General features: G+C 38.8%; 1 protein-coding gene across 1 annotated transcript in view; it reads left to right on the forward strand.

Annotated features, from left to right (window-relative positions):
- The window catches only part of ANXA5 (annexin A5), a 29989-nt gene extending 12591 nt beyond the window's left edge, over positions 1-17398 (forward strand). Inside the window, exons 4-13 of the mRNA XM_034661673.1 lie at positions 11-105; positions 1521-1634; positions 3547-3637; positions 6095-6174; positions 6636-6692; positions 12598-12691; positions 13582-13677; positions 15261-15319; positions 15546-15668; positions 16864-17398. Coding sequence (XP_034517564.1) covers positions 11-105; positions 1521-1634; positions 3547-3637; positions 6095-6174; positions 6636-6692; positions 12598-12691; positions 13582-13677; positions 15261-15319; positions 15546-15668; positions 16864-16926 — 872 coding nt within the window. The 3' untranslated portion in view covers positions 16927-17398. The remainder of the gene's footprint in view (positions 1-10; positions 106-1520; positions 1635-3546; positions 3638-6094; positions 6175-6635; positions 6693-12597; positions 12692-13581; positions 13678-15260; positions 15320-15545; positions 15669-16863) is intronic.
- Positions 17399-24482: the final 7084 nt, after the last annotated feature.

Here is a 24482-nt window from a genome sequence, read left to right on the forward strand (position 1 = left end):
TAAATTGCAGGCACTGATGAGGAGAGCATCTTGACTCTGTTGACATCCCGAAGTAATGCTCAGCGCCAGGAAATCGCCGTGGCTTTTAAAACTCTATTTGGCAGGGTAAGACTGCACTTCATCCTAAGTTAGAATGTGAGAGCCCCGATATGGTTTAAATCTAGGTTGAACTCTATGAATATTCCTTTGTAAACATTATTTATTCTATTATTCTGACTTTACCATTTCTTTTTTCTGCTGTTGGTTTATAGTGCTCACCCAACTTATTCCCATAATTGTTTTTCCTTGCTTGATGGTACAGAAGTGCCAAAAGGTCCCATGGTGATAGCTGCCTCTCTCCTTGCCTGCTTCCTGCTCAGGGTTGTTAGTTATTTTCTAGATGCGAACCTGTATGATAGTCTATTTTATTGTGACATAGTCACAGTTTCGGTTCCTTGTGGAGTGGTATTTTAATAAATGAGATTTTAGTTCATTGATTTAAATGCTCTTATTTGATTAACAGTTCAAAGTAAATATTAAATTTGTTACATAAATGAATTGCTGTGTATATGAAAAACTTAAACATAATTTTGTTATTTTGAAAATCTGTATTCATCATTTAAGGAACAAATGCAAAGCAAACAAACAAATAAAAGGAGTATTCTGAACATGATTTCTGTTTTCCTATGTGCTGCAACTGAAATGGATAAGGAATACTACTTTTCTTTTCATAATTATATACACAATTTCTCCATAGTAGCAGCTGTCTCTCGGTAGTCAGGAGCATAATTATAAACATAATTCATTATGGTTTAGAATATTAATAGATATTGAGAGAAAAATTGTTTTGTTTAGGTATGCTAGGCCAGATTTTGTCATTTGTAAAAATGCGTTTATGATTGTTTTTGGAAAATTGNTGAGAGAAAAATTGTTTTGTTTAGGTATGCTAGGCCAGATTTTGTCATTTGTAAAAATGCGTTTATGATTTTATTTTTGGAAAATTGTTTTAAAAGATACACGTTTCTCAGAACAGTATTTTCAAACTAAAACCTATTTTCATTCATTTTTTAACTGTANCATGCAGGGGGAGTGGGAGAGGAAGAGGCAGGCTCATAGCGGAGGAGCCTGATGTGGGGCTCGATCCCATAACGCCGGGATCACGCCCTGAGCCGAAGGCAGGCGCTTAACCGCTGTGCCACTCAGGCGCCCCTTGGAAAATTGTTTTAAAAGATACACGTTTCTCAGAACAGTATTTTCAAACTAAAACCTATTTTTATTCATTTTTTTAACTGTTGAAGTTCAGAAAGATATTTCTTAGAAACAAATACCTTGACACATAAGTGGCTTTGTTTTAGCTTAAGCTTTAGGTCAGATGTCAAAAGTACATTATTTAAAACTGGGATTTTAATTCACATGCCTTTTTTCTACTTGGAGATGGCAACATAAATAATTCATTAGTGCAAAGGGCTATACTTTATGTTTAAGAAGAATCTCCTTCAAATTTCTGCCTGGTTAACAAATTTGTATTTTCTGTAATTTAGGACCTTCTGGATGACCTGAAATCAGAACTGACTGGAAAATTTGAAAAATTAATTGTGGCTCTGATGAAACCTTCTCGGATTTACGATGCCTATGAACTGAAGCATGCTCTTAAGGTAAAAGAATTAGTGAAAGGAACATTCCTGTCATGAATGCTGTTATTTTGTGTTGGTAATTACACTTAAAATTTTTTGAAACATTTCTGTGAGGGTCACTTGGAGGACAAAATTGTGTAGGAGGCGATAAGAAGAAAAGGAGGGAGAAAATTACGTGTGTCATTTAATCTTTTTGTTTCGTTAACTCGGTAATAGTGGCTATTTAAAATTTTAATATTTTTTTTTGTAGCTCTTTATATTTTATCTTCATACCTGTTTTCTGATTTTGAGATGTGTTAAAAAAAATGATGCAGGTTAAGTATTTTATCTTTTAAAATAGAAAGTTGCCTGATTATGAAATAATAATATCAATTGTTTTAGGTTAAAAAAATAATGCTACAGAGAGAATTTTCAGATAGGAAAGATTTTCTATTACCCTTTCCTTCTTTCCTGTACTTCTAAATACTAAAATAGTATATATAATACTAAAATAGTAGCTGATAATCTTATCATAATTTCGTTTTAGCAAATAACTAAATGTATATTCCCTTGACTGGTGCTTGTAATATTGTATAAATATGACTACATTGAAACATTTGTTTAGATGTACGGGACAGGGAGCAGTATAAGCAGTGGTAGATTTTGAATGGGCAAAATGAAATTTAGCAAGGAGGTAATATAGCCCATGGATTCTTACTTATGGAGTGAAAGGAGGAGAGGCCTATCAAGTGAGGAGCCTTTCTGTGCTTATTCTCTTCATTTTCCTACAGTGCTTCTTTTGGGATAAACAAAATCTCAGGTCATTGAAAAAGGGCCTTTTTGTGGAGTACTTCTGAAATGTCAGTAGTAATTGAAATTCTGCCAGAGCATAAATGTAGGTTTTTCAGCACTTGAGTTTTGAAAAAGAAACACGGGTATAAAGAGGATAAGGCTTAAATATGCTATTTTTAAAAATTAAGTTCAGCTCTATCATTGCTTGTATCTTCTAATTTACCAGTGTAGATAGACTTTTATCATAAGAAAAAAGAAAACCAACTAAAATTACTGTTAAACTTTGAACGACACGGGTTTGAACTGTGCATATACTGATATTTTACGATACTGTATAGTTACTGTACTTTCTCTTCCTTATGATTTTCTGAATAATGTTTCTTTTTTCTATCTTAATTTATCGTAAGGATACAGTATGTATACATATAACATATCAATATGTGTTAATCGACTGTTTATGTTATCAGTAAGGCTTCTGGTGAACAGTAGTAGGCTTTTAGTAGTTAAGTTTTTGGAGAGTCAAAAATTAGATATAGATTTTCGACTTGGGAGGTGGTCATTGCCCCTAACTCCCATTTTGTTCAAAGGTCAACTGTACTTTCCAAAAATCCAGAAAGCATGTTTCAATTCCTTTGTACTGATCCAGTTCCTAATAACTAGGCAATGCTACATTTATAATTTCCTTTGGTACAGAATTGGGAATTCCATAGAGAACTTATTTTGAGGGCAGGGGCTTTATGTTTTGAGATATGATTGCTTAAGTTTTAGTGCTCCTCCATGTAAATTTATGTAAAGTTTTCATTTTTACTCTTTCAGTTTTTTTGATTTCATGTTTCAGTTAACATGTTTTACTTTTAAACTGTTTAGAATGAAACTGATAAAATTAAACATTTATATAATGTATTATGTGTCATATACCACATACATGCAATACACATTTTTCATTAGACAAAAAAGGATAAAATTGTCTTTGGAGAGAAAATTAATTGGAAATTTTAAAATTCTGTAACTAATAGAAATTGTATCAAAGAAGTGAATATTAAGTTGGATAATTTATATATTATATTTATATTGTTATGCAATTTGGGTAATATTATTCTAGGAAAATAACTCTTTAATCTTATTGACATCTGTTCTCTTTTAAAAATTAATTTCCAAACAGGGAGCTGGGACAGATGAAAAAGTACTGACGGAAATTATTGCTTCAAGGACACCTGAAGAACTGAGAGCCATAAAGCAAGTTTATGAAGAAGGTCAATGTTTGCAATTTTATTTCCCCTTCTTCTCCACTGTCACTTTTTCACTTTTCTAAAGTGAGTGCAGCTCTCCATAGTCACAGGAGGCAGGCTGTACGTGATTGCTGAATGAACGGTGAGCGAATGAATGAATAAGCAGCAATTCAAGCTCGTTTTCTCCTTCAGTAAGGAAAAGACTGCTTTTTACTAGACCTATATCTGTTTTGGTGCTTAAGAGAAGCTTCCTTCCGATGAAGATGGGAATTTACTTTAAGTAGAATTTGCAACTAGTGTAGAGACATACAGGTTGTTTTTCTTTTACATGAACTTCAAGATGTAGGTGGTTTTTCTTCCTGGAAAAAAAAAATCAATTTCATGTTAGTAGAAGTTAAGAGTTATCTAAAAGGCCCTTTTGGAATTTGGGAAAAGAAACCTTGTCCAAACCAGGGTTGATGAAAATGTTTGAGTAAACGTGTGTCGTTTTAGTTAATGGCAGTGCTTGAATACTCCGCATTTTAATTTTTCTCTTTGGTTTGCCTTACTTTTTTTGTGAAAAGAAATCTGTTATGTCAATCTGAAGTATATTCTGTGAATGGAACCAAGAAAATGAAATAAAAACTGAAGGTAGTGTGTTCTTTCCTCATCACATTTTCTGTCCCAGCCTCTTTCCCCTACCGGACTGAGGAGGAGCAGACTGTCGAGACCGTCCGCTCAGTCAGCGGACCAACAAGCTGAGCGCCTGCAGCTGGGAAAATGGGTCCCTGTCTTGGCATTAGTTTATTCTTCTTAGAAATGACATTGTACCTCCGCAAGTCAGAACAGTGTGAAATTTAAGTAATTAACTTTCTGAAGTGCTGGATCTTCCCTTCCAGTTTCTCTTTTATAGTTGGATAGGTCCCAGCCACTAAGGCAGAGGGGGTACATGTAACTTAACTGCGGAAGATCACCTTGGAGTTTTATTTGATAGAAGATTCAAAGATCTCTCTCTCTCTGGGCATGTTGACATTTGTGAGTGAGCCTGGATGACAAACGGGGTGCTGTCACATACTCCGCACTAGCCGTGTGTCTGGTGGTGCACTGGCTGTCACGAATGACACCAAAGGTGCACATAACATAGCTCCCGTCCTCAAAGAGTTTGCAGTCTCTTTAGGGGTGACGTGATTTAGGACCTGACTGCAGCTGTTAAAGGATAGTAAGGGTTCATTTAGAGCAGAGAGGTCACGAGGCTTTTGATGTTAGGAGAGGCTCTATGGTGCAGTCAGACAAGGTGTCAAGACCAGGTAGGTTTCGGGTAGGTGAAGAAAACATTTTTGGTGTTTTTGTCCCTGTCTGCAATGTCATGGGGACTGGAATGAGAAAGTATACGTGGAGGGTATGTGTATGTCTCGTCTAGGAGATAAATGGAGTAAATGCAGGCTGTGTTGTTGATGGTTTTATGTGACTGGGTGAGAGGTTTGCACTTGATTCAGAGGTGGTCTCAGTTCCTGAATGGGCAATGGAGTATTGAAGGAACAATTGAAGGAGGAAGGAGATTTGAATCAAGAGGCTGATTAGGTAGCTATATGTGTGGGGAGGCAAGCCAGGCAGTTATGGCCCAACCTAGGTGGCCATAGGTTGGTGGGAGGTGTGAGGGGGATAGATCAGAGAGAGGGGAACTCTTTGAAAGGATTTGATGGTTAATCATATGTAGGTTTTGTAGTACACAAAGGAACAGAAGGTTCCTTCAGCATTTTGTATTTGGGTAACTGGTCGAAATAAAGACGGAGCTCTTCTAGACTTTTTAAAACAGAAGTGTCAGGCTTTTAAAGTTTGTCTGCTTTCAAATAATTATTAAATATTTAAATGTATTAGAGCTGCCTTCAATAGCAGCTGTTTGAGAGTTAGTGAAGAAGGCATGTAGACTTTTGTAGATACCAGTTCTCCCCTTTCCTGTGGCATTATGTGAAATAACTGGAAATAGAGGTGGGAAGGGGCATATTTTAAAACATCACTGCTGTTTCTCAGAGTTAACTTTCTTTGCTGCAGAGGAAAAAAATAATCTTATTAAGGGAAAGAATGACCATGCCTAAAGAAAGAAAAACTCTAAATTTTAGAGGACCTTTGGAAACTAATCATGTAAAACATTTGAAAGAAAGCATTACAGAGTTTAAAATTATGATCACTTCTATGTTAGAGGCTTTTCTGCACCATCACACGTCTACAGAGTAACAACTGCAGTGGTTGAACGTGTTTCTGAATGGCTGAGTCTGGACCTAGGCTTGAATTGAGTGCGTTTGGGAGACTTTAATTTGTTTTCTACCAGTCACTCATTTAAGCATTTGCCTTTAGTCTTCAGAGCACACAGAGATGGAGTAGGGAACATTTATACTAATCAAATATTTCTTCCTTTATTTCTCTTCTATTTGATTAATGGGGCAGGATATCTTTTTTGAGTTGAAAGAAGCTATAAATAAGTATGAAATTATTTTGTTGCAGAATATGGCTCAAGCCTGGAAGATGACGTGGTGGGGGATACATCAGGGTACTACCAGAGGATGTTGGTGGTTCTCCTTCAGGTATTGGGTGGAGACTACTTAGAATTTGATTAAAAAATCTGAAGCTGGACTGGTCTGAATCTAGTTAACTAAGGTCGTTTAAAATTCTTTAATCATTTCTTGTACTTGCTTAATTGTGGTTGTATGTTGCCTGTGTTTGTGTTTCAGAATATCTGACCTAAACTCTTAATAGCTAGCTAACTTATGGGTTTTTTTGGTTTGTGTTTGTTTGTTTTTGTTTTTTGTTTCTTTGTTTTTTTAGATATCACAATTCTCTTTCATTCATAGAATTTAAAATCAAGAGGGTCAGATTGGTTTTGGATAGTGCTATGTGATGATGTGAAATATTGTAGAATTGCTATCTTAATATCATATTATTCCTAAGAGAAATAGCTTTATGTGCACAACCGTCAGGTGGAACCAATTTTCCTTTTGAATAAAAATGCTCATGTAATTCAATAATGTGACGTTATCTCTTATAGGCTAATAGAGACCCTGATGCTGGAATTGATGAGGCACAGGTTGAACAAGATGCTCAGGTGAGATGTGATATGTGGTGACTTTACTGTGACATATGAATGAAAAAAGAACCCGTGCTAAAATCATGTATTGTGATAGCATCTAAAAATAATCTTATTTATGGGCCCTTTACAAATCGTAAGACTCGTGTAAGTATATTTTTCTCATTTTAATCTGGCCAACTAAATATTTTGTCCCAAAAGGGAAATGAAATAAAATGAGTTACATATAAATAGTGAATTTTACCTAGATTTTTTTTTTTTGGTGATTATGAAAATTCACAAAATAGATAATTTTTGCCTAAAAACACAGATATTATTGATTCCACTGCCAGTGAGGCAGTAGGTGTGTTGGCAGGAGAGGATAAAGAAAAAAGAATGAGGTATTTTAGTGATAAATGGTGTTTTAATAGATAGTAGATTATAAGTTACTATAGTATTTGGAAATTCCTCCACCTTTCTTTTGATAGAATTCTAAATGGGGTTGTTCTCTTGTCAGCTGCTTTTTAGTGACTCCCAAATGGAATTCTGTACTTAAGTGGCATTTAAATCCTGGTATAGTCTCATGTGGTTAATAAGTAATCAAATGTTAACTGTAGAGAACAAACTGATGGTTACCAGAGGGAAGGTGGGCAGGGGAGCGGGTGAAATAGGTGATGGGGATTAAAGGGCACACTTATGATGAGCACTGAGTAATGTGTAGAATTGTTGAATCACTATATTGTACACCTGCAACTAATACAACACCGTGTGTTATTAACTACACTGGAATTAAAATATGTTTACAAAACTTAAAAACATAAGTAGTCAAATGTGGGAAATAAATATTAGGAAATTTGAAACATGAGACTTCAAAGCTGGAAATTGGTAATGAAGGAATTATTTGGATTCACAGAATCACATACCAAAGTCCTGTCTCTCTGGTCACATGTTTCAAGTAATATGCAGTTCTTTTTTTTTTTTTAATAATTTAAAAACAGATTTTATTTATTTATTCATGAGAGAAAGAGAGAGAAAGGTAGGCAGAAGCAGAGGGAGAAGCAGGGAGCCTGATGCAGGACTGGATCCCAGGACCCCAGGATCACAATCTGAGCTGAAGGCAGACTTAACTGACTGAGCCACCCAGGCATCCCAAGTAATAGATAATTCCGACTGTTAGTCATACACCATAGAAAAAGGAAGAGCCATATTCACTCCTCCAATTGACTGCCCTCTAAGAAACAACAATTGGATGTGTAATCTGAATTTGCTAATAGTAAAGAGAGAGGGTTAGTATTCTTTTGGGTGGGTAGATTTTATAATGGTTTCAGAATGGAGACAGAAAGAAAGTGAACAGACATGTACTGAGGACTGTCTACGCAGTATTTGATGCTTCCCTCCCTCACTATCCTCTGTAAAATGCAAACCTCTTGTGTCCTGTCCCTAAATAAAACCTTAAAACTTCAGTGGACCCCATTATCTCAGAATAAAGTACAAGCCCCTAAATGTGATTTATAAGCCTCCTTGTTATCTGTCCCTTGCTTTCTTGTGCCTTCAGCCTCTCTTGCTCCATCTCCACCTGCCCCTTCCTCCACCCATTCACCGACTGCTTCCTCTTCAGGAGTCAGTCCTCAGGTTAATTACTTTTCAGGTATCACTGTCTGGCTGCCCCACGTGTTTCAGGCGCCCCTCACAGGGGCAGTCCAGCTGCCTTACCTTGAAGCTGTCTATATACTTGACTGCCTGCCCAGGGCACTGTGAGCTCTCCATTCAGTTTGTATCCTCTGGATCTTGCATACAGTAGGTGCTCGTGTATAACTGGCGAATGGATTAGTGTATAACTCTGAAGAACAGGGGAATAATTTCTCTTTTATAGATAAAGAAACTGAGGCTCAGGGATTTGAGAATCCAGCCCAGGGTCCCCACTGACTGGTAGTGGAGCTAGGGTTTGTACCTGGGCCTGTCTAACCCTAAAGCCCTTTCTCTTTCAGGTAGACAACTGTCTGTGTTCTTACCTGCTAGTTCCTCTCCCCCATTGCCTATATATATAAAAGGTTTATTAAATGTAGATTGGAAGCACAGATCTAGCTTAACTCTACCTTCTTGAAGGAAGAAATTTTTCTCCTCGAGAAGAAAGCGCTAGATTTGCCCTTCCAACCTATACTCCCAACTGTTGGAGATGACCTTCTTGCTTTCCAGGCATTAATTATTTGTGGGTTTTGTAGGAAACTGTGATTCTCACACTCTGGACTCTCAAAAGTAGGCATTTTAGATGCTTTTTGGTGGTCGCAGTGGAAGAAGCCACCTCTAGTAGTCTCAGATGACTGCAGTGAGGCCTACGTTAGTGGGCAGTGGGCTGATTTCCCAGCACAGCTGGTGGTACAATGAGCGGATTGCTGCCGTGTGAGGCTGGGGAGTGGAAACAGTGCATTTTCGCTTCATTTTCACTGATTTCTCTCCTCAGGGCACTCAGGGCACTCAGTGCATAACAGTGCTTCTCGGACTTTTAAGTGCATGTGAATCCCCTCGGTATCTCCCTGAACTGCGGGTTCTGACTTGGCAGGTCTGGGTGGAGCCTGGGATTCTGTGTTTCTGACAGGCTCTCAGGTGATGCCTCTGGGGTCCTGGGACCACACTTTGAGTACCAGGGCTGTATAGGTGTCACTTACCTGTTGTGGGGAGCATATGACCGACCATTCACAGGAGGGGAAACTTTATACATCTGAAAACCGTCCTATGAAGTTATTTTAAAATATCCCTTGAATAGAATTCCAGTTTTCTTTACCCTTTCAGAGATCAGGAACAACATAGAACACGCTACACTGGCTATTAGTCTTTGCTGTTTTTTTTTTTTTTTTGAAGATTTTATTTATTTGTCAGAGAGAGAGAGAGAGAAAGAGAGAACAGAAACAGGAGGAACAGCAGGCAGAGGGAGAAGCAGGCTCCCCACCAAGCAAGGGGCCTGATGAGGGATGACCTGAGCCTAAGGCAGATGCTTAACCTCCTGAGCCGCCCAGGTGTCCCTAGTCTTTAATTCTTTAAAATGTATTATTGGGGTGCCTGGGTGGCTCAGTTGGTTAGGTGTCCAACTCTTGATTTCTGCTCAGGTCTTGATCTCAGGGTCCTGAGATGGGCCACCTCAGGGCCTGGGGCTCCGTGTTCAGTGGGGAGTCTGCTTGTCTCCATCCTTCTGCCTCTCTGCCTGCCCTTCCCCCCACCCCCACCCTCACGTGCCTTTGCATTCTCTCTTTATCTCTTAAATAAATGAATAAATCTTTTAAAAATGTATTATTATTAATGAATTCAACTTGTTAAAAATAACTCTCCTTTTGGTGTTATGAAAAAGAACACACCCATTTCTTTCTTGCAGCAAGGGCGCTGGACTGTAATCACTAATGGGAATTTAAGATTTCTTAATTGAGAGTAAACTGAGACAAAGGGTCCTTTTATAAGCTTTTGAATTTTTTTCTCTACTGATACCTGGCACTAAGAGGATTCCTTTTATTTCAGAGATTTGATAAGCCACAGTGAGTCATTCACCTGGGAATTCAACATTTTGTAAATAATCCACTTTACTATCTTACATTTTTATTTTTATTTATTTATTTATAGTTTTTTCTTTTTTTTCTTTTTTCTTTTTTTTACTTTCTTACATTTTTAAGGTGTTAAACTGATTTTACCTCCTCCCCCTCCAAATCCTCGTTTCCTGATCTTGGAGAGAAACCTGAACTTGTAGGGGAAGGAGGGGAGAAAAAAGGGGAAAGAGAAGAGAATCAATATTTACTGAGTACCTGCTATTGATTACCTGACACTGTTTGATGCATTCATCATATAAGTTTCCTGGTCTCCATTTAATGACTCTGTAGAAATGTTATTCCTACTCTAGGTGAAGACACTGAGACTCAGGAGATTAAATAACTGGGGCGCCTGGGTGGCTCAGTCATTAAGCGTCTGCCTTAGGCTCAGGGCATGTTCCCAGGGTGCTGGGATCAAGCCCCACATCGGGCTCCCTGCTCTGCTGGGAAGCCTGCTTCTTCCTCTCCCACTCCCCCTGCTTGTGTTCCCTCTCTCGTTGGGTGTCTCTCTGTCAAATAAATAAATAAATAAAATCTAAAAAAAAAAGAAAAGAGATTAAGTAACTCATCCAAGATCTCACAGATAAGGATCAGGCCCAGATCTTCTTGACTCCAAAACCTCTGTACTTTGCACTGAACCAGAGGTTATCAAACCAGGCTAAACTGTAAAGCCCCCTCTGAGGGAAGGGAGGAGGGTGAGGAGGTGTGAGGGTCCCTCATCCAGAGCTGCTCTGTGGGTATTTGGCATCCTCACTTAGAAGAAAACACTCTTACATTAAAACCAGACAAAACAAAACTTTTAAATATTGTTCCACGTGAAGATTATCATTATTGCATATGATTCACTTCGTAGTTTTAGAATAGATATTGATCTCAAACATAATTCTGTCAAGAAAATGAAGCAAGTATAGTTTAAAATAGCCAGTTCACAAATTATTTCCAATAACAGGCTTAACTGCTATACTGACTGGAGAAAAGTTCTAGAAATATGGAGTAGTTGTTAAGAAAGGAGTGATTCAGCAATGCTTGCAGTATTGTAGGGGACGCACCCTCTCTCTCTTTTAGGTGTTAATGTGTGTGTGTATCTTATCTATGTGTATAAAACATATCAGAGGTAGTAACCAATATCTTCGGGATGTTGGCATTCATGGTAATTTTTTTCTTATTTATGTTTTATCTCTTGTACAAAATTTCTCAGTGAACATGTGTTATTTTTGTTATTAAATTTAAAAAGTTATTTTAAGACAGGTCTATATACCATGATATAATTCTAAAGTTGAGATACTTGCATGCCTTTCATTGTAACTCTCTTTTCAGTTTTGAAGAACTTGCTCACATAACCGGGATTGATATTATTTATTTTTATCGTTAAATTAATTTCAAAACTGAGTGTAAAGATGTGACACATTTTTCAAAATTCCCTGGAAATAACAACAAAAAATAGATATACATCACCAAAATCTACATTCTTAAACACACGATTATCAACATTTCTACATCCAAGCCTGTGCTGTGATCACATCACCTTCTGTCTTATTTGGTTTGCCTCTTGTGAGCATGAAGGCACCAGCAGGCTCAGCAAGTTGCATTTGTCTTGGTTTAATAGGTGTACTTACCTTTAAATGGGTAGCGTGGACATTTTAAAGGTTGATTCATTGGGTTTTAATAAATTATCCACATCTCAGTAAGTGGACTCAGGTTTAATGATGGTGTTTGTATACAATTTTATTTTTTCAGCAATTAGATGAACTCTAAAAAGCATATATTTTCCACGTAAAAAAAGTAAATATGGACAAACTATTCAACAAGTATATATTAGTTGCCTACTGTATGCCAGGCATTGTGCTATACCCACAACCTTTTAAAAATTAGTTGTGATCTTTTAGAAATGTGAAAACTCTTTGTAGCTAGTTTTGATTAAACTGCAGTTGAAAAGAGAAAATATGGTGTTTATTTTTTATCATGTGTTGCTGAACAGCTGCGGAGTAAACAAAACAGAAAATGTAGTTTGGCTCCTAGTTAAATTCTTTTCCAGTCTATAAGTGGATGTGTCAACAGTGAGGCAATCAGAAATTTCCACCAACCACACCATTGCTCCCCAAAGCCTGGAAGCACTGTAGACATTTTGGGAACATTTAATCTTGCCCCATTACTGTGATTTATTGCTTCGACTCATTAATCTTCTGTGGCACAGTTTGCGGCAAGCTCCAGCGTCACTCCAAAGTCACCTCATGAGTTTAGGAAACAGAATTGAAAAGTGTAAGATGATGGATCAGGCAAATTAGTGTACAGGGAGTGAAACACCGGTGTCATTCGGAACCTGGAAATGAGATGGAGAAAAGGTTTACTAATTGAGGTTACAATTTTCACAGGCTTTGTTTCAGGCTGGAGAGCTGAAATGGGGGACAGATGAAGAAAAGTTTATCACCATCTTTGGGACACGAAGCGTGTCTCATTTGAGAAGGGGTGAGTGAAAAGAATGTGTGTGTTTACAGGTACTTTGGTTAATTGAGCAAGTACGAGAGACTGTATGCCAAATAACAGGCACTTACTGAGGGAGTTGGTTTTTGCATTTCTTCCTGTTGGTAACCTTGAGAAATCTCATCATTCTCTTTGCTGCTGTTGTAGTTTTTACAGAACCAGAGATCCTTAGTCCCCCCTTGGCTATCAGGATGACGAGGGAGCTAGGCCTCTAGATTGTTACTCTCATAGACACTAATCACTGAGCTATGGCTCACTTCAGGTGTTTCCTCCTAAATAGTGGTGCCCATGATCTCATCTCCGGGTATTCATCAGTTCTTGTGGTATCAGGTGGGAATGAGTTCAAGGGACAGGAAACCCTATCTTAATCGGGGCTTTCAAAACTGGCTTTTCTGTAGGTGGAATTCCTCAGCTCCTTAGGCAGGACCTGGGTGGGCTCTTTCTCTTTTTCTGTTCCACTGCCCTTGGCGTTTTGGGGTTTTCTTTCTCATGCTCTGTTCCTGATTGTTACAGGATGGCTACTGTTAGCTCCAAACTTATCAACATTAACATCAAGAAGAAAAGAAAGGGATAAACTAATCATATCTGTTATCACTCTTGATAAGGAAAGATTTCCCAGAATCCTCTCCAGCAGATTTGGCTTTGGTTCTCATTGGTTATAACTAGTGGTAGAGACTGCAATCAGTGAACAAAGAACATTGCTAATCATTGTTTTAGGGCTTGGTATACTGAAGGTCTGCGACAAAGTCAGGGTTCTGTCAGCAAGGAAAAAGGGGAGATTTGTGGTCAGTGGACAAAACCTGGTTAGAATAAATATCTTCTTTTTGTAGAGAATGATCCTTACATGATTGAGAAATCATTTTCCTTTTTTATAGTGTTTGATAAATACATGACTATATCAGGATTTCAAATTGAGGAAACCATTGACCGAGAGACTTCTGGTAATTTGGAGCAACTACTCCTTGCAGTTGGTAGGTAGTTTTATAATGTATGTAATATTTATGGTGTGAAGAGCTGAAGTATTTTACTCAGTTGAAGCTGTATCTGAAAATAACCACTTCTTGCTTTATGAAAAGAAGAGCCTATTCCGATGTTTGAGTGATGCAAACTCCCAAATTTCCGATTCAAAGTCTGTTTTGATGTTGGAAATACATGATTAGCTGGTTAGTTCATCCAATCCTATGGAAATACTAAAACAACTGTTTATAAAAATCATTTTGAAGCTGTATTAAAATATTATTTTATTATGAATCTGAAATGTGGGCATTATCTCAGAAGCTTGTAAATACTATTTCTGATACTGGGTGGAATTTTAATATCCTTTTGAATACCCCTCACAGCTTTGAGGCAGACTGAGAAATTGGCATCTGAGGTAGGAAGAGTATCTTTTTTTTTTTTTAGAACGAGTATCTTTTGTACGATGGAAGATATGAGGATGGTCGTTTTCAGATTACTTTGGAAATTTAATTTAGTTCAATATTCAGAATGATCTGGAAAAATCGGAGAACTGAGGTTGTGCAGTTAATGGTGGTATTATATACTCTCCAAATCCAGGGAGAGTCTAGTCTGTGAGTTCCCAGGGACCCTAGCTTCCATATGGGATTGGAGTGAATCTTGTCTGCTGTTTGTTCTGAGTATTTGGCATAGAGCTCTGAGTTTTTGTGCTGCCTTCTGGAGAAAAAGCTAAAGATGTGCATGAACCGGTGCTAACAGTAGCTTTTGAATTGACCTCCACAATTAATGATCTTTAATAGACAACTTTCAGACAGCCCCTTCATAATTAGAATACACTTAAAATAATTTTTGAGTTAAAATAATTTTTAGTTACTGCTTGAGTTTTATTTAAGCACTGGAAGAGAGAGAATAACTCCGCCCCCCCATTCATGGATTGTTATTTCTGTATATTAAGGAATCTTTATACGGGTAGTTCCTGGAGCTGAGCTGACTGAGGTCTGAGCAGCCCAAACACAACGTAGATCTGTACATGTTTGGGCGAGATACTCTTTTCTGTTATCAGTTTATCCAGGTGTCTCTACTGAATTGGGTGAGTTTCATGCTGCTCTGTGTGAATCATGAGAGTAAAGAATCTGGAGAGAATACCTAGGGTAAGGTTACAGAGGGTCCAAGATTCGTCAAAGATTAGATGGAGTGGGTACCTTGTGTTATTTGCTTGAATGTGTTGAATCGAAAACTTCCAGGATGTTTGTATCATCTCCAGAGGGTGAAGAAGGTTGTGCTGTAACAGACCAGGCTGCCCGAACTGTGAGAGCAGAAAGGTGCTCAGAACCGAGGGGCGTGGAAAACCTCACACACCCTGTCCTGTGCGCCTTTCTCTGCAGAACTCGGAACTTTAAGGAAATTCCAACCCAGTTTCTGAGAAAATACTTGGTGAATAAGGAGATCTGATCAGCCTGCAAATGAGCAGGTTTTTAGCCCAGGTTACCTTTATGCTTGTAAATAAGTAGAACAATAAGCATGAAGCGACTTGATTTTTAATTACTAATTCTTGTCCTATCAGCGTAGCATCTGACCATCATATTATTAATTCTCCTAGTGAAATCCATTCGAAGTATACCCGCCTACCTTGCGGAAACCCTCTACTATGCTATGAAGGTAAGGGCATACCTTGAATCTTCCATCTAATTATCTTTGTAGCTATCTTCCCCTGTATATTATTATGATTTAAATGATAGACTTTGGGTTTTTTTTTTATTCTCCTCAAAACATGCAATTCAATTCTACCAAATTATTCTACTTTATGGATTCATCCGAGCTCCGGGGGTTTGATGCTGTGTTTGACATTTTGAAACAATGTGCCTCCCTCTTTTTCTTTCTATAGGGAGCGGGGACGGATGATCATACCCTCATCAGAGTCATGGTGTCCAGGAGCGAGATTGATTTGTTTAACATTAGGAAGGAGTTCAGGAAGAATTTTGCCACCTCTCTTTATTCCATGATCAAGGTAGGAGAACCTGTCTTTAAATTATGTTCAGAAATCCAGAGCAGAGCAACAGACGGCCTGTAAGACACAGATGGGAGAACCCACTTGTGTAAAGTTTCAAATTTTAGTGGCGTGATTAGAGCCATGACTTATAAAGCTTGGCTTATAATGTTTCCTGAAGTACAGATGATGGCTTCCAAGTGAAAGATGGGCTCTGGTGAGCTTAGGAACATTATTTAGTAGTGGTGACAGATGACTCATCAAACCCAGCCCGCCCCTGAAGATAATGTGTTTCTTCTTTCTTTCTTTTATCAGTTCCAGCTGTCCTTAGTAGTTCCTCCTTCCTTTCACCTCTGTCTTTCTTTATTGTCTGTTATCACCTTGTCTCTGGTATTAGTTCATGGTTCAGGAAAGAACCAACCTGGTCGTATCAGAAATAAGTAAAGAGTTTATGTATTCCTATCATTTTTGTCTTTTTAAAAGCAAGGGACACTATGGCCTCTATTTAAATTTGGCTTAAGGCCTTTTGGCTTTCTTTCTTTCCTTCTTCCTTCCCTTCTCCTTCCTCTTCCTCTTCCCCTCCCCTCCCCATTCCCTTCCTTTTCCTTTCCTTCCCTCCGCTCCCCTCTCCTCCCTCTTTTTTCTTTCTTTCTTTTGATGAAAGGGAAAGTGGGCCATATGCAAAGCAGGATGCAGCCAAGCAGGCTTTGAACTTTGTGTGTGTGGTGTGGCTGAGTTGAAGGGGACCAGAGAGTTCTTTTTGCTTGAAACATTAATTTATCGTTCATATCTGTGTGTGAGATAAGCAGAGGTAAAGCATCTCCTGTCCCTCTGTCTTTGAAGCAGAAACGTCACAGCCATACAGTCCCAGGATTGCCTCCCTTAGCCAGACACATAGCATGTGATAGTAACTTAAAGGTTGAGAAAGCTTGATTTGAATGTCATTGTAAAAGCTTCCTTCTCTGCATCACCAGAGGGAAGAACAGACTTCATTGTCTCAGAGCTGTGCTTTTAAGGGGTAAAATTGGAAAGCTAAACATATGTTACTTGGTAGGAAACTCCTTGTATAACATTCCTGATGTGAAAGTCACATACACAGAGATTATCCACTTGGGAGAAGAGTCACATGAATAAAACTTGTTGCCAGATATTTAGTTTTCTATTTTCTGCGGCTTCTGTGACTCATGGAGGTTAATGGAGTATATTCGGATTTCAGGGTGATACGTCTGGGGACTATAAGAAAGCCCTCTTGCTGCTCTGTGGAGGAGAGGACGACTGAGGCACCAGCTGGAGCGAGATCCTGGGCTGTGCTTGCCACCGCCACCACGACCTTCCCTCGCATCTCGCTGCACGTTTTTGTATGCCGGTGCCTGACGCATTGCCTTATTCATACTAGCATGCTAATGACCAAAACATATACATGTTGCAGAAGAAAGATAGTAGTGCTTCTTGCTGACGTTCAGTAAAGCTTTCTGTTTGTCTGCTGTAGTACTGAAACGTACTCACGTTACTAAAGTCTAAAGTCTGGGTCATTTAGATTTTCTTTTAAAAGATCAGACTGCTTTTAGCCTTTTTAAAAAACTTCATTTATATTAAAATGATACCTGTATTTCCTTAATCGGAACCTTAGCCTTAAAATGATGAACTCCTGGAGGTGTTATTAATCAAGTCTGCTACTAAACTAAGCCTGAAGAATTACGGTGGTTGCATTCAAAAGATTAATGAGAAATAAACATTTCCTCCCCCCTGAATCATGTGTGGGTGTGTGTGCAGAAAAATTTTTTAAAAATTATTTTTGTTTGGCTATGGTCGATACAAGGTTACTTTAGTTTCAGGTGTACAGTATAGTGATTCAGTTTCTCTGCGCCGTGCTCTCCACAGGCGTAGCCACCATCTGTCGCCATATAACACTGTTCCAGCATCACTGACTATAGTCCTTATGCTGCGCCTTTTATTCCTGTCTTAGTCATTCTATAACTGGGAGTCTGTGTCTCCCACTCCCCTCACCCAGTTTGCCCATCTCCCCGACCCCTCTCTCCTCTGGTAGTCACCAGTTCGATCTTGGTATTTATAGGTTTGATGCTGTTTGTTTGTTCATTCATTTCTTAGATTCCACATACGAATGAAATCATATGGTACTTGTCTTTGTCTGACTGATTTCACTGAGCATAATACCGTTAACAATGATACCTTTTTTCAAGCTAGTCATTGACACTGGTGTTAACCAACAACTGAATTTACAGTTGGCTTTTGGGTGATAAACTGGAAATGTGCCTGCATTCCTCCGCAGTGTGGAATGAGGGAGACAGTAACGCGGTCTCTGGTTTATTTGTAGCATATTTATTTGGGCATCAGCTAAGGTGATGCTTATGATGCTAGTTGCTCAGTAGAAAAACTATCCTAAAATAACCTAAAAATTAAAAAAAAAATAAAACAACCTAAAAATTCAGAATGCTACTTTTCTTTTTCCTATTATCAACTTGTTTTTCCTTTTTTATCTGCTACTTTCTTTGAGATAAAAAAGCAGGCAATATCTGTTACAAAGAAGCAGTTTCTCTCAATGTTTACCTTTTAGTTTTCTGCTTTCAAACTGCTTTTTGAACTGGTGTCAATTTCCTTTTTGCACTGACACCCTTGAATATGCATTTTTTAAGAGCATGTGATTGCTATTAAGACATTTTTATGAATGGACTACTCCCTTTGAAAAATTTTAAATAGTAATATTGTTCTTGTCACAACCTTGGCAACTAATCAGAATGGAGCCTTAAAAGTTGTGTGTGTGTGTACATATGACATTGTTTTTGTTTGTTTTTTTGCAAAGCTCTATAGCGGATTCTGATGCAGAGCCAAGTTGAAAATTAATTGCCTATATATTTTTTCCAGTTTTATTAGGATGTAATTGACACATATCACTGTGTAAATTTAAAGTATACAGCACAATGAGTTGACATATATTGCAAAATGATTACCGTAATACATTTAGTTATCACCCATTATCTCATAAATTAAAAAAAAAGTTTATTCCTTGCTGAGAACTCTTAGGATCTCTTTTGAATATACTGCATAGCAGTGTGAAGTATAGTCATCGTGTTGTATCTTACATCCCCAGCACTTATTTATCTCAAAACTGGAAGCTGGTGCCTTTTGACCACTTTCATCCATTACCCCATTCCCCACCTCTGGTGACCAAAGATCTGATCTCTTTTTCTATCACTTTGGTTTGTCGATGTTTTTTGGGTTCCACATATGAGATCATAGGGTATCTTTTCTCTGACTTATTTCACTTAGCATAATGTCCTCAAGTTTCACCCATGTTGTCACAAATGACAAGATTTCCTTCCTTTCTATGGCTAAATACTGTTCTGTTATGTATCACATTTTCTTTATCCATTCGTCCACTGATGGACAATTAGGTTGCTTCCATGTCTTGGCTATTTGTAAATAATGCTGCAGTGAACGTGGGTTCTCTCTCAGTCCCTTGTGATTGTCCCCACAGCCTACTTTCATTCTTTGTGGCTCCCAGGAGTTGAAGGTGTGCCAAGACCTATTAGTGTCCTAGAGTGGGGGGATCTCAGTCATTACCTAGATTCAGGCTGATTGGAATCCAGACTCTCAGCAGCTTCTAAGGTATGCAAAAATACCTATGTCTGGGGGTGATTGAGATGGGCATTTCTGTTTGCCTGTGTGCTTTCTATGCCCTGAGTCCTAGGGCGACGGCCATTTAAGAACTGTTTCTGAGTTTGGTGCTGTCCCATTGAACTGGTGAACAGAGCCTTTCAGGCCTCCAGAGCCAGGCTGTCAGCCTCTAGGTGTCTGTTTGATTAGAAGCTACCCCACAGGCCATGGGTATAAAGATAGGCTAATAGGCCTCTTTCACAGAAAGACTGGGCACCTGTTTCACTCTGCTAGCTCTCTGCTATGCCCTGGGGTGGGTAGCTGGTTAAAAACTGTTTCTCCATTTATCACAGCCCTTCAGGCCCTGTGAGCACAAGCCACGCTGGCCACCAGAGCCAGGTGATCAATGGGTGGCAGCTGTAGCAATCAGACGAGTGCACAAGCTCGCACCTGGGAGCATCAGTGAACCAGAGCAAGGCCAAGAGAGGTGCACAGAGAGCACCCATTGGCCCCTGTCATGGGACAGCCCCTCGGTAGGCCTGGGGGCTGCTAAACCAGAAGCCTGCCCCATAGGCTGAAGCTCTAAGACAAACAAATGGGCCTCTTTCACAAAAAGGGTGGGCTTCAGTCTGCTGTCCCTGTGCTTGGGTGTGATAGCCGACCATGCACCATCTCTTCCTTTGTTATGGACCCTTGTGACCCACGAATTTGAGCCCTGCTGGCTGCGAGAGCCAGGTGATCAAAGAGTGTCTCCCGGGTGGCAGCCAGGAAAGCGGTGCCAGACGTGTGCGAGTACCCTCCTGGGGGACACCGGGGGTCCTGATCACACAGGGGGGAGAGAGAAGACAGTGCCAGTCCTTGGAGGTCTTTGGAGAGAATTAAAAAAAAATTTTTATTTAAATTCAATTAATTAACATATAAAGTATTAATTGTATCAGGGGTACAGTTCTGTGATCCATCAGTCTTATGTAATACCCAGTGCTTTGGAGAGGATTATAGCCAGCCCTTAGGATGTGTGTTTATTTTTACTTATTTTTTTTAAAGATTTTATTTATTTATTTGTCAGAGAGAGAGAGAGAGAGCACAAGCAGGAGGAAGGACAGAGGGAGAGGGAGAGAGGAGAGAGAATCTCCAGTAGACCCCATGCTGAGCTCGGAGCCCGACTTGGGGCTCAATCTCACGACCCTGCGATCACGTCCTCAGCAGAAATCAAGAGTCGAATGCCCAACTGACTGATGCCGCTTTGGGTTTTTCTTTTCTTTTTTTTTTTTTAGAGGAAATTATTCCATATGTAGTTGTAGATTTGGTGTGTCTGTGGAAGGAGGTGGAGTTTTCTTCTTCTTTCTATTGATGAGGTGAATTATATCAATTGATTTTCCAATTTTAAGCAATCTCGTGTTCTCAGGATAAATTCCACTTTGCTATGATGTATTATCATTTCAAAATATTGCTGGATTTCTTTTGTTGCTATATTTTTGAGAACTTTTTCTGTGTTGATGGGGCATACTGGCCTGTAGTTTTCTTGAAATATTTTTGTCTAATTTTGGTGTCAGAGTAATGCTGGCCTCATAAAATAAGTTTGGAGTGTTTCTTCCTATTCTGTCTTGTGTGCGAATTTGTGTAGAATTGGCATGAAAACTTTTCTTATATGTTTGGTAGATTTTCCAGTGAAGTATTTGGGCCTGGAATTTTTGGGGGAAGATTTTAAACTGAAAAATCAAATACACATAATTTTTTTAAAATTAAAATGAAATGTTTACTAAAAATATATCTCAGAATTTATCATTGCACATCACTGGGTGTTGGCAGCATGGTTGATAAATAAGATGTCCTAAAATATTCTGCACTCTATTTCCAATTGTTAAAAACAATTTTGATCATGTCAATCTTTTTTAAAATTTAAATTCAATTAATTAACATATAATTATTATTTGTTTCAGGGTTACAGGTCTGTGATTTATCAGTCTTATATAACACCCAGTGCTCATTACAACACATACCCTCCCCAATGTCCATCGCCCAGTTGCCCCATCCCCTCACCCTCCTACCCCCCTCTCCTCCAGCAACCTTTAGTTTGTTTCCTGAGATTAAGAGTCTCTTATGGCTTGTCACCCTCTCTGGTTACATCTTGTTTCATATAATTTTGAATATATAGACGTCAAATATATATCTATATAGATCACAAACTTAATGGCTTAAAGTAACACAAATTGTTGTATTGTTCTTGAGGTCAGAAGTCTAAAATAAGTCTCATTGGTTTAAAATAAAGGTGTTGGCAAGGCTGTGTTCCCTTCTGGAAGCTCTAGGGGAGAATCCCATTTCCTTGTCTATTTCAGCTTCTAGAGGACCCTTGCATTCCTTAGCTCTTGGGTGCTTCCTCCATCTTCAAAGCCATCAATCGATTCACTTTAATTTCTGCTTTCTGTCCTCACATTTCTTTCTCTTACTCTCTTTCCATTTTAAAGGACCCTTGTCAATTACATTGGGCCCACCCGCATAATTCAGGATAATCTCCCCATCTCAGGATCACATCTGCAAATTCCCTTTTGTCATTCGAGGCGAGGTCACAGATTCTGAGGTTTAAGACAAGGACAATATATTTTTTGGCTGGGGGACATTTTACAGATGGTCTCAGGAAATGATTCTGTAGCATACACAGCACTGCCTCTGTTAGGGTAGTAGCGCTGCTGTACGTGCCAGGTGTGAGCAGAACTGCCGAATAGTAGACCCCTAGTTAATTCTGCTGACATAAATGGGGAAAAGCATTTCTTTACTTGATTTTTTGACTTGTATTTAGTTTCAATCATCGAAACCCTCCTGGGACAAGTTTTTCCTTCCTCATATGCCTGTGTGTGTGTTTGTGTGTGTGTGTTTCACATAAGAAGTTAAGAATCAATTTGTCAATTTGTGTGCGCTCACCCTGGAGACTCTCCTGCCAAGCCTGCTGCAGTCTATCTTATGCCCAGTGGGTGGTGCTGTTGGCACAAATTTACTTTCATCACAGTCAAACCGCTTCTATTTAATAGTAGCAAACTTCAAAAATTTTCATCAGACGGCATTCCTATACACTCGTCCTTACTCAAACACACAGACAAAAAGTCAATCTAAATCTTAATCCCCTTTTTGACTACTTATCTGTCACTAGGTTTAGAATCATCCTGTTTTCCTGGGCTTAGGGCATTCTTTTTTTTTTTTTTTTTTCCTTTTTCGTCAAGTACTAGTTTGTCCTTTGCCCCCCATTTTTTTTTTAACGTTCAGTTAGCCAACATACAGTACATCATCAGTGTTTGATGCAGTGTTCAACGATTCATTAGTTGCATATAACACCCAGTGCTCATCCCAACACGTGCCCTCCTTAATACCCATCACCTAGTTGCCCCAAGATATTTTGAAGTCTAATTCCTACCTTCTTTCCAGGTAGTTCCACCCATATTCCTGTGTTATATATAGAAACTACTCTTTCCTTCTTCATTCAAGTTTTCCTATTGGTTTCCTGCTGTAATAGATGACTACTTAAGGTCATTTACTCTATTCCGTCTTCTCTCCTACCTCCTCTCAGCATTCTTAAGTTCCTCTTTTTGGTGCCTTTCGTATTGATCTATGTTAACTTTAAGCAATGTGTTTACATTTTTATTTCTTGTTCCAACAATTATAGAATCTCTGGACTCCTCATTTTGAAAGGCTAGGGTACAAGAGACTCTATGTTTCTTCTCTCCTCTCCCCTTTCCATCTTCCAATTCTGGTGAACTGTAATTTTGCTTTTCAAGTTGTCAGCGTTGATTCTGTTTACATTCTGTTCTATAATCCCAATTAAGTCAGTGTATTTGTTAGTATATTGATTCTACAATTTGGAAATAAAGTTCATATTATCAACTCACAGCTAACCTACCTGCATTCCATGATTTCATTTCCCTTCTTTTATACTTGTATTTCCTGACCTCATGAGAGCAGCCTTTATTGTTTCTTGTTTGTAACATCCAAGCATTGTGTGAAATCTGTGACACCTTCCCCACATTTCTTTTTTATTTTTATTAAAATTTTTTTTATTATGTTATGTGAGTCACCATACAGTACATCATTAGTTTTTATGTAGCGTTCCATGATTCATTATTTGCGTATAATACCCAGTGCTGTTGCAATACGTGCCCTCCTTAACACCCATCACTGGGCTAACCCATCCGCCACCCCCTCCCCTCTGAAAGCCTCGGTTTGTTCTCCTCCTGGGATTTCTTTCTGGCAGCTCCATCCTTTGATTAGACTGTTTTCTTTCTAGGCCTCCTGCCTGCCTGCCTGCCTTCTTTCCTTCCTCCCTTCCTTCCTCCCTCCCTTCCTTCCTCCTTCCTAGTTTCTGTTCTTTCCGGCTGAGGGTAGGGGTAGGAAGTTGGTGAGAGAGGTTCTGAGCTTGAGGGTAGAATGTCTACACGAGCCTTGTTTCATATACAGATTTTCAATTAATTCTTCTGTTTTAGGTCCTGCATGTCAGCCTTACCTCCATGCTACTTGATATCTGTGGCACAGGCTTTTCTGGGGTGCCATAGAGAAGACTGCCTTTCTCTACACTTGCAGCCTCTTTTCTGTGTATTTTCAGTTAGGGCTTCATCACTTTCCATCACTTTTCCTTCAGCATTCCATTTCCTAGAAATTTGGTGACATTTTTCTTGTGCTGGTGGCTTCCCCATCATTCTTTTTATTGTGAAATTTTTAACGCCTTGATTCTCATTTTAATAGTGTCTGGGGGCTCATAATTGCTCAGACTGCCCTCTTGAACTGGATGTCCTGAAATGACTTCTCAAGTGCCCATGCTGTTCATAGTGCCTTCTACCAATCCTGCCTCATCCCCTGTGCCCTTGTCATCCTTCTTTCCCTTTGAGTGACTGCTGTGCCTTCTTCCCACAAGCCCCAGCCCTATTCCTATTGCCAGGTCAGTGAGGTTGACAAGAAGAAGGTATAGTTGACCCTTGAACAACATGGGTGTGAACTACATGGGCCTATTTTTATGTGGATTTTTTCTATAAATACAGTACAGTACTGTTTATGTATTTTCTCTTGTTTATGATTTTCTAAATAAGAAAATTGCTTAACATTTTCTTTTCTCTGGCTTACTTTATTATAAGAATACAATCTATAATTCATGAAACATACAAAATGTATTAATTGACTGTTACGAGTAAGTCTTCCAATCAACAGCAGGGAGTCAGTAGTTAAGTTTTTGGGGAGTCA

Source organism: Ailuropoda melanoleuca, chromosome 5, assembly GCF_002007445.2.
Source record: "Ailuropoda melanoleuca isolate Jingjing chromosome 5, ASM200744v2, whole genome shotgun sequence".
Taxonomy (NCBI): domain Eukaryota; kingdom Metazoa; phylum Chordata; class Mammalia; order Carnivora; family Ursidae; genus Ailuropoda; species Ailuropoda melanoleuca.